At 39.6% G+C, this 15,982-nt stretch overlaps 1 protein-coding gene across 1 annotated transcript; it reads left to right on the top strand.

The window, feature by feature from the left end:
• The first annotated feature begins 1,246 nt into the window (after positions 1-1,246).
• On the top strand, positions 1,247-9,125 carry Srsf3 (serine and arginine rich splicing factor 3). The gene is made up of 6 exons (XM_076858814.1): positions 1,247-1,364; positions 4,293-4,500; positions 6,003-6,137; positions 8,291-8,329; positions 8,557-8,643; positions 8,793-9,125. Exons 2-6 carry the CDS (start codon positions 4,295-4,297, stop codon positions 8,818-8,820), a joined length of 495 nt encoding a protein of 164 aa, XP_076714929.1. The 5' UTR covers positions 1,247-1,364; positions 4,293-4,294; the 3' UTR covers positions 8,821-9,125.
• The last annotated feature ends 6,857 nt before the right edge of the window (positions 9,126-15,982 follow it).

Here is a 15,982-nt window from a genome sequence, read left to right as displayed (position 1 = left end):
AGGTTTCAGAATTGGAAGATAACTTAGTACCACGGTTCTTAACTTGACGAGTGACGAGTCTACGTGAATAATTTCTGCTGGAGGTGGTGGCACACTCCAATGAAGTTTCAAAAATTACAAAGGGCTGGAGTGCTGGGGATCTAGCTCAGTGGTAGAATGCCCCTGGGTTCAACTTCTTGTGGGGGTGGGGAGAGATAATTTCTGTATTCAGAATTTTTTTTTTAAATTTCTTATGCGTTTAGTTTTCATCTTTCATATCCAGAAATTTTTCTTTCTTTCCCTTTTTTTTTTGTACAGGAAATCGAACCCAGGGGTGCTCTATCACTGAGTAGTCACATCCCCAACAATTTTTGATTTTGAAACAAGATCTGGCTAAATTTCTCAGGCTGGCTTCGAACTTGTGATCTTCCTGCTTCAGCCTACCGACTTGATGGGATTACAGGTGGATGCCATGGCATCTGGCCCCCAATATTATTCCTGGGATTGCCTCAGTCTTCCTAGGGGAAGAGGCCCACGTAAATTCAGCAGCCTTTACCAGGCAGGCCAAGGACTGTTTGCAGAAAGGCTAAGATGCTCTTCCTGGCATTTGTTTGGGGGCCCAGAATTTAAACTAAATCTTCCTTTAAAAATGTCCCTTTCCGGTTACTTGATAACGGTGATCATTTCCAGATTTGCCTTTTGTGCCAAGCCCTGAGGTGGGGGCGAGAAGTGGGAAACCTGCTAGAGTCGGTCAAACTTTTCAGAGCCAGGCTTTTCCTTAAATAGCGATCCGAACGGTCACAGTCTGGGCCCTCGGTTCACAAACAGGTCCGTAACCTAGGGAGCAACTTTCCACAGCGTCTGGAAACGCGAGGCTCTCAGCCCAACCGCTCACAAGGGTAATTAATGATGCATCCAATGCTCTAAGCTTGTTTGGAGCCAAAGACTCTATAATCAGTGCTTGAGAGTTAACGCCGACGGTGTTGTTTATCAAACCGCGCCCTACGTGAAGGAAGCGAGGGGGAGGGGTCTAAGGATAAGGTGGTGATCGACAAAGGGGGAGCTCCAGGCTGGCGGCCACCCACGCGCGCCACCACAGGTCTCCACCCACCTGACGGAACCGCCTGAGCGCGCTCCCAGCAACCGCGACTCTCGCTGCGTTTGTAGCCGCCACGTCACGGCCTCCGGCGCTTCTCATTGGGCGAGCTCACCCAATCACGTGACCCCAGGATGGTGTATAAATACGGCGAGGAGACGGCGGTGGTCCGCCATTTCGTGGACGCCGGGTGAGCGAGCGCAGCTGCGGACGCTGAGCCGGAGTAGGAGCTGGAAGATCCATCGGATCGTGTGGATTTGAGCCTTCGCATTTCTAACCCACGATCTCGGTGAGAGACTTGCGGGGGAAGAAGGGAAGTGGAATATAACAACCTAGGTGGGGCCGGCTCAATGGCGGCGCCAGATTGAGACAAAGAGGCGCCGCCGCCATTTTGTGACGTTCAGCACGGGGCGGCGGCGGGGCTCCCGGTCCGTCAAAGGATGTTTCCTGGCCTTGGGAGGAGGTCTTCATACCCCATGGGGGCGTCAGGGATGATCCGGGGCTCTGGGAGAAGAGGGGGGAGCCGTAACCGAATTGCGCTCCGGGTCACGGCCTTTCGACTTTATGGCGCCTTTTTTCTCCCCCTTTGGCTCCTTGTTTTCCTGGAACAGCTCAAGGTTTTTTCCAAGTCAATATTAGAGATTGGATCTTTTTATCCATATGATGAAAACTAAACGCATAAGAAATAAAAAATGACCTTGTAGCCACTTGTTGTTTGATTTTTTTTTTTTTTAATTCGACTTATTTACAGCCCGGATCTTAACCGTTCCCCCCACTCCCCCTTAAACGAACTGCCGTCTTTCAGGTTGAGTTGCATTGTTCTTAAGGTTACTTCCCATTCATAGGCCTGAAACCGGTCGCGGAAGAATGTTTTAAAAATCGGTTTTCACAGGGTGGGGTCAAGGCAGAGGGGATGTGTCTGGACTTGGTCTTTTGATTAGATAAATTTAAGAGAAAAACGTGGTGTGCACGAAAAGGCTGTCAGCTGAATTGAGAAGGTTGCTTTTACGTACGTGATCAAACAATTTATTGTTGGAGTGACATTCAGTATTGAAGATTTATCAAGGAAGGACCCAAATGCAGTGAATTTTTGCATAAGAAAATACCCTTTTTTGTAACCTTTTTTTTTCCGGGGGCGGGGGGAACCTGGGTGCTCTCTACCACTGAATTATATATCCCCAGCTCTTTTATTTTGAGACAGTGTCTTGCTAAGTTGCAAAGGCCGTCCAGGAACTTGAGCAATGCTCCTTCCTCAGCCTCTAAAATTGCTGGGGTTGTGGCTGTAACAATTTTTTTGAGGTGAAAGTTACATAAGATTTATTTGAAGCGGAACAATACAGTAGTACTAACTGTTTTGCAGCCATCTAGTTCCCAACCACTTACACGATGCCCCCAAGGAGACCTGTAGCCATTAAACAGTCACTCCCAGCTCCTCCCAATCGCTGACAACCACTGGATTTACCTGTTTTAGGTATTCCATATGCCCGGAACCATATAGAACGTGCACTTTTATTTCTGCTTTAACGTTTTCGAGGTTTTTCCATATCGTAGCATTTGTTAGCTCTACGTTTCTTAAGTTATTACTGAACGACTTGTACCACATTTTGTATATTTGTTGAGCATTTGGATCGACGTCTTTGTTATTGTCAGCAGTGTTCCTTGAGGTTACTTTTTTCTTTTTATGGTGGTGAGGATGGAACACTTGGTTTTGTTGCTTAAGGAATTTGCACCACATACTACTTGGATGTAATGATGTGTATTAGCATTGTTCCTGTACAAAAGGAAGTTAATGTGGAATCAAGGAAGTTTTGTTACATTTTTTTAGCGGTGATAGAGATCAAAGAGATGCTTTAAAAAAAAAACTTTATTGTATATTTATATGTGGTGCTGAGGAACCCAGTGCCTCACATGTGCTAGGAAAGAGCTCTGCCAGTGAACCACAACCCCAGCCCCAAAGGGATGCTTTCTTAAGTGAAAGAATAATTTGAATATTAAAGCTGGTTAGGTTTTGGCTTACAAACATACTTTGGACTAAATGTAGTGGCTTTGTTGGAACTTAATAGCTGTGGATGAATGATGGGGAGTTTTTTTATAATCTTTTTTGTTTTCATTAGTTATAAAAACAATGCATTTATGCATTTTGATACATCAAACATAAATGGGGTATTTTTAGTTGTGATTTTGTACGTGCCAACTGTTGTGTGAGGATTGAGGGTTGTGAGGTGTATGTTTGTTTTGTGGTGCTGGGGATGGAAACACGGTTCCTTGTGCAGGCTAAGCGAGGTGTCTTTAACATTCAGTGATAGCCTTAGCTGGAGTTGGTTATGTAAAATGGCCAAAATGGTGTCAGCCTTATGTCTTAACTCTGTTTAAGCCTGGGAAAGGATGAAAGAGAGTGGCAAATCTTGTTATTTGTTAAATTTAGTTTGAAATTAAACTAGGGATCAAGCTTAACCATTTTATTTATTAGGAAAATGAAGCTAGGCAGTGGTGCATTTATAATTCCAGAGGCAGGAGGATGGCGAATTCAAAGCCAGCCTCAGCAACTTAGTGAGGCCCTAATAAAATATAAAAAAGGGCTGAGGATTTGGCTCAGTGGTTAAGCACCATTGGGCTCAATTTCCTATATTAAGAACAAAAAATTATCGAACTAAATACTGGCTTTCATGTTTATTAACTTGGTTTTTGACTCTCTGAAAGTTTGTTTTTGAGCAGGTTTTACTAACTTTCCTAAAGGCTCTTTATTTAAAAAAAAATTTTTAAAGTTGTAGATGGACACAATATCTTTATTTTTAATGTGGTGCTGAGGATTGAACCCAGGGCCTCACACCTGCAGGGCAAGTGCTCTACCACTGAGCTACAGTCCCAGCCATCTAAAGGCTCTTTTAAGGGTTAAATGAATTAGGTGAAATTCAACTTTCATGGTCCAGATTGTGATAATTGATCCCTTAGGGCCCCCCAACCCCAATATTCCAAGGAGCCTTTTTTTTTAATTTGCTAGTTTCCTGGGGTTGTTGGTAAAAATAAGGGGGAAATTGATTTATGGGGGGCCGTGCTAGTGATCACATACAGGGTCTCAGCTTGCAAGCCCTCTGCCACTAAACTATATTCCTAGCCCAAGAAGGGATTTCAAGAATTTTTATTATTTTGTAATTTTTTCTTATGATCTCTGTTTTTAACTGTAAATCATTTGTATACCTTTTTTTGTTTGTTACAGAAATGCATCGTGATTCTTGTCCATTGGACTGTAAGGTTTATGTAGGTAATCTTGGAAACAATGGCAACAAGACCGAATTGGAACGGGCTTTTGGCTACTATGGACCACTCCGAAGTGTGTGGGTTGCTAGAAACCCTCCCGGCTTTGCTTTTGTTGAATTTGAAGATCCCCGAGATGCAGCTGATGCTGTCCGAGAGCTAGATGGAAGGTAATTTAAAGATTAATGTATACTAATGGTAAATTTGTTGCCTGTTTTTGTTTTGTTTTAAAGATTTTTGTGGCTTTTAGGTGACTGAGAGATTCTATATTCTTTCTTTAAAATTATGATTATGCAGAGGCTTATTGTACTAAATTTTAAGTCTTTGAGGTATTTTTATTTAGGAAGTGTGAGCTATTTCCCTTTGTTTATAGTGTCCTACTAGTTGATTGATAATAATACTAGTCAGAGTAACAGGTGTGTTGATCTTCTCTCACTTCCTGGCATTTGAAAATCAGTTCATAAAACCAAGGAAAGCCATTGATCCAAAAATTGTTTCAAATTTTCTTTCTTGAAGCAAGTCATATTGCCTTAGATGAGATCATTTTCTCCTTAACGGTAATCAAAAAAAAGGATCCAAGAGTTGGCTCTGTAGTCATATATGAAAGGTCATTACAGGTTACATAACAGTTTTCCAGGGCACATCTCTTCCCACTTACTGTTCAGATATAGTGGCTTGTTGAAACTTAATGGCTGTGGGCAAATAAAATGGAAGACCATTGTTTTTTCCCCCAATTTCAGCCTTAATTTCTTATATGCCCCACTTTTGTGATTGAGGGGAGAAAAATGTCCAAAATGGTTTTGTCTTGGCTTAGAGAGCCCTATTTACAGAGAAGGTTGGAGGAGAATGACTCAGTTGAATAATAAATAAATGCTGGGACCTACTCCAGGGAAGAAATCACATTAGGGATATAGAACTAGTTCTTTTTTTCTTTTTCCCTTTGGTACTGGGGATTGAACTTAGGGTCACTAACCACTGAGCCACATCCCCAGCCCTATTCTGTATTTAGAGACAAGGTCTCACTGAGTTCTTAGTGCCTCTCCATTGCTGAGGCTGGCTTTGAACAGGCAATCCTCCTGCCTCAGCCTCCCAATGCCACCGGGATTTCAGGCTTGTGCCACTGTGCCCAGTTACAGAACTCATTCTAAAAAGATAAATTCAGGAATCTTCACATTTAAATAACTATTACAAGTTAATATTGAGTTCAATAATCACACTGGTTCTAACAAGTGGAAAAAGAAGAAAGTTGGTTTCTTGTTAATTGGTGCTTTAGAAAATCCCATTTGGTTGTTACACTTAATTTAAAATTAGATTGGGAGTCAAGCACAGCCATTTTATAGTTTTAAAAAAGTGAAACTAAGCTGGTCCTAGTAGTTATGCCTGTTTATTTCAGCAACCTCTGGGGAGTCTCAGGCAGGAGGATCGAAAGTTCAAGGCCAGTCTCAACAATTTAGACCTTGTCTCAAAGAATAAAAAGAACTTGGGATTTAGCTCAGTAGCAGTAAAGGGCTCCTGGATTCAGTCTGCAGTAGTTAAAAAATAAGGAAAAGGAAACTAAAACTTGTTTTTGGTATTAAAAGTCATAGACCTGCTGATCCTTGCAAGAAGTAACTAAATGTTTACTTTTCCCTGTAATAGACATCATAAAGTTAATGTCTCTGCTTTTCCAAAGAACACTTTGTGGCTGCCGTGTAAGAGTGGAACTCTCGAATGGTGAAAAAAGAAGTCGAAATCGTGGCCCACCTCCCTCTTGGGGTCGTCGTCCTCGAGATGATTATCGTAGGAGGAGTCCTCCACCTCGCCGCAGGTACTTGAGAGATAACGTGTTTTAGAGGTATCGGTGTAATGGAGTAGCTAGTAGGAGCAGGTATTTCTCCTAAAGTTTGTTGGTGGGTTGTAAACTTACTGTGAAGATCGGAGGTTTCTACGAAACATTTGCTGGGTGTAGTTTGGGGTATGTGAGTTGTGCTGAGTGTTGGCTTTTTTGTCTGTAGGTCACTGTTCATGTTGGTAGTCAGTAACTTCTATCTTGGATCTATCTTCTAGTTCATCTTCTAGTTGCATCTTTCCAAGTCTTCCCTTATACTTCAGTTTAGGCCTTTTTCCATTTCTTGACTCCATAATGACAAACATTACATTCAACTCTAGCTCTTCACAAAAATGTGTTTTCTACTAGCACAATTGTAATATTTATCAAACAGGCAGCTGTTTTAATGTTACAACTGGTAAAGTAGAAATCATTCTGAAACTAACTTAAGTCACTGACCAATAAAGGGGGCTAAAAACGAAGTAATCCCAGTCATCTGTTCTTCAATCCCAAATAGGAGAGAATTCAGTTTTTTTGTAATTGAAAATGGCATCATTCTTGGACCAGACAGTATTGTCTGGATGCTAACTCCACATCTCCTCAAACCTCCAAAATAGTTTCTATAGGACTAAATTTACCTCTTACAGGTGAGTGAAGTCCTAGGAGATAGGAGTTCAAAATCTTGCCCCTTTTGCTATTTTGAAAAACAACACACTGTTGCCCATCATAATAAAGAGTATTTGTTAGCTAATAGATGGTTGTACTGATGGCTTGTTTTTCATTTTTTTTTTGTGCTTTTTGGTCCATCTATTAATAAAAATGAACCCCGTTACAGAGTCACCATCATGTCTCTTCTCACCACCCTCTGAATCTGCATTAGCCAGTCAACTAGCCCTTTCAGCGTCATGTGACCAGCGCGCCCCATTCAGCTTGGCTGGTGTCGTTTCACATGACCCAGGCTGGCCAGTCGTCAGGTTGCACCGCCCTTTGGTTCCCGAGCATGCTGTTTTCTCTCAGCCTTCTCTCCAACCTTAACCAAATCGGCAGCAGCCACCTCGACCGCCCACACATTCCTGGCCAATCAGCTCAGCTGTTTATTTACCAAATGTCTTCACAACAACTACAGCAGCAGCCTTCGGCTAACAAAAAAGCAGGAAAAATCCACAACACCCCCTTCGCCAACCAACTAAATCCAACGCAACATCTGGCAAAACCTTTTCAGCAAATTCTTCCTGGCCGTCAGTCCGGCAGCCTCACCTCACCATTTCTAGCTTGTTGAAACCCAAAACTAGTAAGTTTTTCCTGCTTATACAGTTTACTGCTGGTTAAAATAAGGAGTAAGCGGCTTAAAGTAATTCTTTTTTCTGGATCAAAGGCTGGCTGTGCATAATTGAATGGTAACGTACATATATATTGCTTGAAAAAACTTTTAAGGGTGATAGGGAACTCATAATGTAACTAGACCTTCAAGTGGAACTTATTTGCATGTGTGAGATGCCAAACTAAAAATTTTAATATCTCTAACAGATTTTAGCTTTCCTTCCTAGCAAAAATTTGTTGAATCCTATCACCTTTAAATGGTTTTACTAACAGTTTTCAAAATTTTAAAAATTTGGGGGTGAAGTGTGGGCCAAGCTAAGGTAATTTGATAAGCCTAAACACACTCTTAAATGTGACGATCACAAATGCAGTTCTAATGTAGCACTAAGTGGCATCAGTATTTACACCTATCGCGTTTTCACAAAATTACACTATCCACCTGGTACCTAAGTCTCGTTACGGACTTATAGGTTTGCATGGGTTCCAAATACTGGTTTATGGTACTGTTTTTGGAACTACTTGTGGGACTACATTTTGGCGTGGTGTTTGGGTAGTGAAGTTAGTTTGACATGAAGTTTTGCATTGGACAGATCTGCTGTGAAGCATTCTTTGTTAAAATGAATCCATGGTTGGAATACCTGCTTTTCACTTGAGCTTTTTGTTCCTTAATCCTTCTGTGCCTTTTTTTTCTTTTCTTTTTTTATTTTTGGACGATGGGTGCCAGTTCTTCGGCACATTCACTGGGCCCAACAGTGAGATTGAAAAGTTGGGAAATGCCTCACGCCATTAATAGTAACTGACAATTAGGCTAATTTTCTTGTTTCTGCTTTTAGATCTCCAAGAAGGAGAAGCTTCTCTCGAAGCCGGAGCAGGTAAATAATATTGTCTTTAAGCCACATTTTCAGGAATGGTAGTGTTTCTCATTCCTTTGCTGTCTTCAGAATGACTTAATTAATGTGATAAACCTTGACTTTAGTGAATCAAACGGCATATAAAGCCACTCAAAGTCATCTTTGAGTTTTCAGACTTAGAAAATTGTTTCTGCTGGGTATAATTATCATAAATAAATTGCTCTAACATTCTATTCTTCTTTGGTTAGGTCCCTTTCTAGAGATAGGAGAAGAGAGAGATCACTGTCTCGGGAGAGAAATCACAAGCCATCCCGATCCTTCTCTAGGTCTCGTAGGTAAGCTGTCTAAAGACTTAAGCTACTTAAGAACGTGCATAGTCTCTTTTAAGCCATAAGATTTTTTAAGTTTTTAAATGATGATGCTTTTGTCACTGAGGGTAACCAAATTGCAAATATCAAGTTTTGTTTTTTGTTCTTGTTTTTAGCCGATCTAGGTCAAATGAAAGGAAATAGAAGACCAGTTTGCAAGAGAAGTGGTGTACAGGAAATAACTTCATTTGACAGGAGTATGTACAGAAAATTCAAGTTTTGTTTGAGACTTCATAAGCTTGGTGCATTTTTAAGATGTTTTAGCTGTTCAATTTATTTGTCTCTTGGAACAGTGACACATATGATGTAATTCTCTATGGTTTGAAATGGATCATATGAGGCATGTAATACCAATAATTGTTACTTTACAATGTTCCCTTAAGCAAAATTGAATTTGCTTTGAACTTTAGTCTTGCATAGACTGAAAATAAACCTCTAAATCCTGCCCAGCTAAAGTGTGATGTTCTAATGTTATAGGAACAAAACTGGCAAAAAAAAAAAAAAAGTTAAATTTCCCTTTTTTCATAGCTGAAGTATAATACACAGGTGTAGATGAATAAGCAGTCTTTAAAAGCAGCTGTGAATACAGGCAAGCAGGTAAAGATGATAAAATCGGCACTATTAAACTAGAGGTTTCGTAAAATCCAACTAGTCTTCACCCCTGGGCAGAGGTTGCCTAGCTGGTATAGATCTGATAAGTTTCAAGAAAATTTACCTTTGCTTAGGTCATAAGTTCTTATGTGATTGCTATATGTGAATGCATAGCTATTTGTAACATTCATTATTTGTAAATTTGAGATTTTAAAATACCCATGTCCTGCCAGTTTAAGGGTACATTGTAGAGCTGAACTTTTTTGAGTTACTGTGCAAGATTTTTTTTTTCCATGCTGTCATTTGTAATATGTTTTGTGAGAATCCTTGGGATTAAAGTTTTGGTTACAAATTGTTGTTTAACTTGAAAGCCTGTTTTTCCTTGCAAACTCAAATCTGAGCTTGGTACCAAGTCCAGGTATAACATTCCTATTGGAAGCCATACTTATATTTTCTTGTAAAGTGCTTTTGAATTAATAAAATATTAGCATAATTGTATAATAGTCAGTTGAACCCACTGTTACCATTGTTCTTATCCCATAGAAAGCAGTTGATTGTACAGTTCTTATTTTATAAGAAACACAACAGAGAGGCACTATGGAATAGTCTTTTGAGGTGAAGGGAAATTTTGGTTGTCACCTTATTGTTAGTAGTTAAGCAGCTTATTTTGGGAGTTGAAGCCAGTTCAGGGTCCATGATATTTGGTGACTAACATTTTAAAATAAGCAGCAACCTGGCATATTGTATCTGAAGTAAGTTGCCCATAAAAATGGCTTTTATCTTTAGCATGAAAACTTCCACAAAGTTTTAAAATTTGCTTCCATTTTATAATTTGAAGTGTTGCATGGAAATTCTAAACTGATCCATCATGATGTAAAATTCACAGTATGGTTCAAATGTAACAGTGCAGAATTGAATATGGAGGCATGCATAACCTTCCTCTTAGAAATCTGGAGGAGTTGTAATTTCAAATTTTTTGTGCAATTAGATTAAATCATAATGCAACAGTCTTTTGTGGCTTAGTTTCCTTAAATTTGGTCTTTGAAGATAGTTTGGATCACATTGTACTGACTTTGTCTCTAAAGACATTGAATTCAGTCTAAAAGAGGACACTAAGATTTAGGTTCTTGGAACACAGTGGGTAGAGTGCTTGCTTGCCTAGCACGTGTGACACCCAGGTTTCAATCACCAGCACCGAACACCAAAAAATAAAAGACAAATTATTTCTAGTGGTCCTACAAACCTTTCACACAAAGAGGAGAGAATTGGTGTCAGGCTCAATAAGGAGATGAGCTTTTACACAGTTACACATGATCAAGTAAGACACTGACCTACTGGGAGCTCCAGGTTTGGACCTTTTTGTCTTTTGGCATTTCTCCATGTTACCATGTTAAGACCTGTTCCTGTTCAGAAAAAAACAGTGTATGTTGATGGTATTTTTTGGTTTGTGGGTTTTGTTTTGGAGTTTGTGGGTTTTTTTTAGTTTTTTTTGGGGGGGGCAGTATTCAACACATAGGGTCTTAAATTGAAAAGGTTTCTCTAAAACTTTGAAATCGACTATAGATAGATGTGGCTAACAGAAGTGATTTAGAACCTGGAATTTAACCTCCCCAAGGAGTTGTCAATTTTGTAATTATTTTTAACTAGAAACCCTAGCCAATCTTTTGAGTTATAGAAAATATGGAATATGAGCCAGGGACAGTGGCACATGCCTTTAATCCTAGCAGCTTGGGAGGCTGAAGCAGGAGAATTGCAAATTCAAAGTCAAGCAACTCAGCAAAGACCGTGTTTATAAATATAAAAAGGGGGCTGGGGATGTGGTTCAGTGGTTAAACACCCCAGGGCTCATTCCCTGGTACCAAAAAGAAAACATACAGGATATGAAATTGATTTGACATTATAAATTTTTGGTTATTTGGAAATTTTACTGTCCTATAATTGCTAAAATTATAGGTCACATTAGCAAATCATCCATTTTCTCAGTTGACTGTAGTGGAAGAAATCAATTTTGACTTGTGATGGCTACAGATGTTCACTAGAGGTCACTGTTAGTACTTCTTAATGATTTAAGAAAGCAACAGTTGCAGATGCTTGATCTGTGGTTCTCATTTCATTGAGTTACTTCTGACCTCCATCTTCCAAAAAGTTCAAAACAATTTATAAATTAGCCAGATGAATTTTAGTTTCGTGACATTTAGATACCTGTCAGCTTCCATTTATATACTTTAATATGTTACAGATCTTTAAAGATCATGTGATCTGTAAATGGTATCTGCACCCTATTAGTCTGCAGTTAGTAGTAGTTCACACGAAGCATATATCTTTCTGGATGGGAGATCCTAGCTACCTTTTAATTATTTCAGAGCTCTGGTTCATTTTGGTACAGTGCTGCTTAATCGGATATGATATCAATTGTAAAGATCTTTCAAAGCATACATAGCCAGATTATAGGCCAGTTGACATATTTTTCCAGAGTGATTTAGCCATATGTAATTTAGAATAATTCTAGATGATAAAACATGCCTGGTTATGTAAGACCACTGGTTTAGTACTTTGTCTAAATGTGCTTTTGTTTTCATAATCTTAAATTGGATTTAGTTGTCCAATTTAGTTGGTTATCTCTTCCAGTTGTATATTTTTGTACTGCCAGACTGTTGCCTTCTTTTTTTCCATTTTTTTTGAGAACATGAAAGAGTTTTGTAATTAAAAGTCACTGAAGAAAAACTGGGTTGGAGTTATATTTTTATCCATAAAACAATCCGGTAATGTTGAATTTGATTTTGAACATCCATGGTAATTCTCATTCCACTTTAAGGATTCATTGCATTATCTGAAAAGACTATACCTCTACCCTTCATTCAGGCTGTGAGATAGTACAACTTGTTTGTTAAACCTAAAGTAACTGCTTAGTCTTGTCTGTGCAGCATTTCCTTTGTTTTATTATAGAAATTCCTAATACAGTATTTAGATTCATCATTTAGTAGCCTGGGATTTTCTCAATTACCTGGAACACATAACAGTAGTCAAAGGTGATTCTTAACATATGAAATGCATGTGTAAAAGTGTTATTTTTTTATCCTTAATTTTCCATTCAGTTCTAAGAAAATATTGTATAATTATGTAAGCACAAAAGTCTTTAGAATGGGCATTTTTGTACCTTAACTAAGTTAGATTTGTCTTATACTGTGCTTACCAGCCATCATTTGGAGAGGCCTGAGGTGATGTGATGGCTACAGATGTTCACTAGAGGTCAAGGTTATTATGGTTGATTTCTAGAGCAAACTTAAACCTCAAGAAAAGATAACAGAAAAATAGTTATGGTTGAAACCCTGCCCCTCCTCCCCCCACCCCACAGGCCTTGTTGAAGTACATGACCTCATTCAGATATCATTTTCGGGGTGGACAGGTTCTTAGGTGACAGAGCCATAGATGTTAAGATCCATACCAAGATGAACATTGTTGGGATTAAGTTGCTTAGTATTGCAATGCTGGCTTTGGTGAGGGCCCTGTGAGGTGGTTACTATTGTTTTGATCATTTGAAAAAGAAAATGGAAATTATGGTGAGTATAACAAGAATACTGTTGAGCTCAAGTTTTCTTTGAAAGAATTAACTCCCCCAGGAAAACTTCTCAAAGTCTGGCAAATTTTTTGAAACAAACATTCCATTGAGAACTTTGCCACCAGAATTTCATTGTAATGAGAAAATTTAGTTTAGATAAAACCACCCCATGGTAAGTTTTCAATGAGAGTATTTTACAAATAGAAATGGAAATGTGGGGTTGTCACTTATACCTTCACAAGGCTAAACCCAGGACACGGGCATTTGTTTGAATGTGGTATAGTAAGTCACACCACCAGCTCATTATCTAGAAAACAAATTTGTATTTGACCCAATCAAATGAGCAGTTTATCTTCACCTTAGTTTTAGATTGAGGTAATTAAGAAGTGATAGTTGTGGGCTGGGAATGTATCTCAGTTGGTAGAGTGTTTGCATGCACAAAGCCCTGAGTTTAATCCCCAGCATAAATAGATACGTAGATACTAAAGGAAACTTAAAGGCAGAGCTTCCAATGGAGTAACAAGGAGAGGCTAAGGTTATATGAAGAAATGGGTGCCTTATGGAGAAGGGAGGAAACAGCTGCTTGTTCTAATTAATGTTTAGGGGTAAAAGTTGGTAAAAGTCTAGTTGGGGTTTTTTTGTTTGTGGTTCCTTGTATGTATTAGGCAAGTGTTCTATCACAGCTGCATATCTAGTCCCAATCAATTTTTTTTTTAACAGCCACAGAATTATGTGTTCAATTTTAGTACCCCCAAGAAAGCCATGAAGTTGAGAGTACTATAATATAATGAAAACCGCTGGCTCATGAATGTCTTAGGTTTCATGGGGACACAACAAATTAACTGGAAGTCCTGTTTGAACTTCAGAGGGTGAGGCTGGGGATATTGCCTGCCCAGTTTGTAAATTGAACTATTAGGAGGGCTTAACTGAACCTTAATAAAGGTATCTGCCTTTTATGATTCTGGAGCTTCAGTGAAGATGGTTGTGGTGACCTGAAAGGAAGTGGTATTTTAGAGTACTTCTATTAAACACATATGTATCATTGAGAAACTTGAGAAGGTGACTCAAGAGCAGGAAAAGGTTTAATGCATCCTATTAGTGTATTCAGTACGTAGTCCACTCATCCCCAAAGCCCTATTTCTACTTTTTTCTTGGTCAGTCTAAATTGTAAGGGCGATCATGTCAGGAGTTGTTAAGATGTGTTTATGGGGAAAATGCCAGTAGTACATTACATTGTAATACCTCCATTCAAAATTTTTTGTTTTAGGAAGTTTTGCTTATGTGATCAAAGCATAAAGGTAGAAATGCTAACCGTTGTGTGCCTATCAGCCTATTCATTTTGTATGAATCTGAAATGTACTTGTGAGGTCATAATATTGCAGACAGCTGCAATATATGCCATTGTATGAGGAAATTTTTTAAACAATTATGATTAAGGGGTTTTGGGTTTTTTTTTTTTTTTTGAGATGGTCTTCTGAAACTGATTTTTATGGCAGTTCTTATCTAGTCTTCCCACTCATTTTAATTCTTAGAAATATGGCCACATCATTGGTAAATCTTGAGGACTGGTAAATATCAAATTTGGGGGATATTTATTGATACCAGGAATTGAGCCCAGGAGGGTAGCCAGCCCTTTATTTTTAATTAAGTCTCATCAAGTTGCTTATGGCTTTGCTAAGTTGCTGAGGCTGGCTTTGAACTTTCTATCCTCCTGCCTCAGCCTGGGCTGCTGGGATTACAGGTGTGCCACACCTGGCAAATTTGGGGAACATATTTTTAAGATTTTTTTATAAGACGGACACAATATATTTATTTTTGTGTGGTGCTGAGGACCGATCCCAGTGCCTCACATGTGCATGGCAAAACAGGATAACCCAAGATAGCATATAGTACAGCATTTAGTGAGTTGATGGGGGAACCAGCTAACAGCACGCACATTTAATCAGTTGGCAACTTTGTGATTAAAACCATTTAGTCCACTAGCCACTGCATTCTGTTGACCTGGAAGAAAGCACATTCCCTTTCTCAAAATGATTTTGACCAAAACTGGTAATTGAGCCAGAGCCAACTTTTTGGATATCAACAGCAGTTGATAGGAAGAACATGGTTGAAAAAGGTAAGATAGTAAAGAGAATCTGATTACCTCACATTGTTGAGGAAGAGATTGATGTTAGAAGGGCTTGATAGGTTGTCCAAGTTTGCAGTCCAGTGGATTGATCTGAAGTGCAGACTCCGGGTTGCAGGACCAGATGTGGATAAAAACCAGAGGAGGCTGAAGAGTTCTAGAGGTGTGAAGGAGGTTTTGGCTAAGGTGTCAAGAGTCGGTGGCAGAGTACTGAGACCCCAACAACTGATCTAGTGCTTGTTGCCAAGAGCAGTGTGATGTTAAAGCCTGGCAGGCTTGGAAGCCAGCAGCCCAGTTTAAATCCTGGCTTTTTCGTGGCTGTATGACTTTGAACCAGTTAAATAATCTCCAGAATTTCATTTTTTTCATCAAAAATGGTGAAAAGAGGAAGGACATTCTAAACTGCTTAAATTTTGTGTACACAAACAATGACAGGGATGGGCACAGAGCACACTAAACAGCTTCTGGGTAGGCTCACACTGACATTGGTAGTATGCACTCAAGTAATGGCTTAAAGATAGCTCCTTTTGAGGTGGGTGGGGTTGTGTGCACCCTTAATCCCCACTACTGTGGCGGCTTAGGCAGAAAGATCATTTAAGGCCAGCCTAGGCAATATTAGGAAAAACATGTCTCTAAACTTTGGTGCTAGGCAGGCAATAAAAGTCCCCTATGATTTGCCTACTGGGAGTTGGTGCATTGACTTGCTCCCTGTATTCCTGTTTTGAGGCTGCAGGACACTTGAGTTCCAAGGTATGTGTGTATTTTTGGAATCACCTGGGGAGCTTTTGAGAACTGTTACCTGGGTTCCCTCCTCCCGGGGGTTCTGATTTAGTTTGAAGTGGGTACTGGGTGCTGGGGCTTTGAAAGTTCCCTAGGACCCCATAGTGGTCCTGTTAGCCACTTTTGAGTCTCTCTCCTTACCCCACTTCATTCAGCCTCCATGTATAAGGAATAAGCCACATCTGTGCACTTGACCGGGACCCTGCCTACTAGCCACACCCTCTTCCCAGCCCTGCTCTTGCTGACAGAAG

This window comes from Callospermophilus lateralis, chromosome 6 (genome assembly GCF_048772815.1).
Source record: "Callospermophilus lateralis isolate mCalLat2 chromosome 6, mCalLat2.hap1, whole genome shotgun sequence".
Lineage (NCBI taxonomy): Eukaryota > Metazoa > Chordata > Mammalia > Rodentia > Sciuridae > Callospermophilus > Callospermophilus lateralis.
The sequence above is the reverse complement of the archived record's forward strand: the minus strand, read 5'-3'. Positions and strand labels throughout refer to the sequence as shown.

Bases quoted from the DNA above. Each gene is read 5' to 3' on its own strand.
- Srsf3 (XM_076858814.1), top strand. From the start codon at position 4,295: ATGCATCGTGATTCTTGTCCATTGGACTGTAAGGTTTATGTAGGTAAT. The intron at 4,501-6,002 runs GTAATTTAAAGA...GCTTTTCCAAAG, and splicing joins GTCCGAGAGCTAGATGGAAG to AACACTTTGTGGCTGCCGTG. The intron at 8,330-8,556 runs GTAAATAATATT...TTCTTTGGTTAG, and splicing joins TTCTCTCGAAGCCGGAGCAG to GTCCCTTTCTAGAGATAGGA.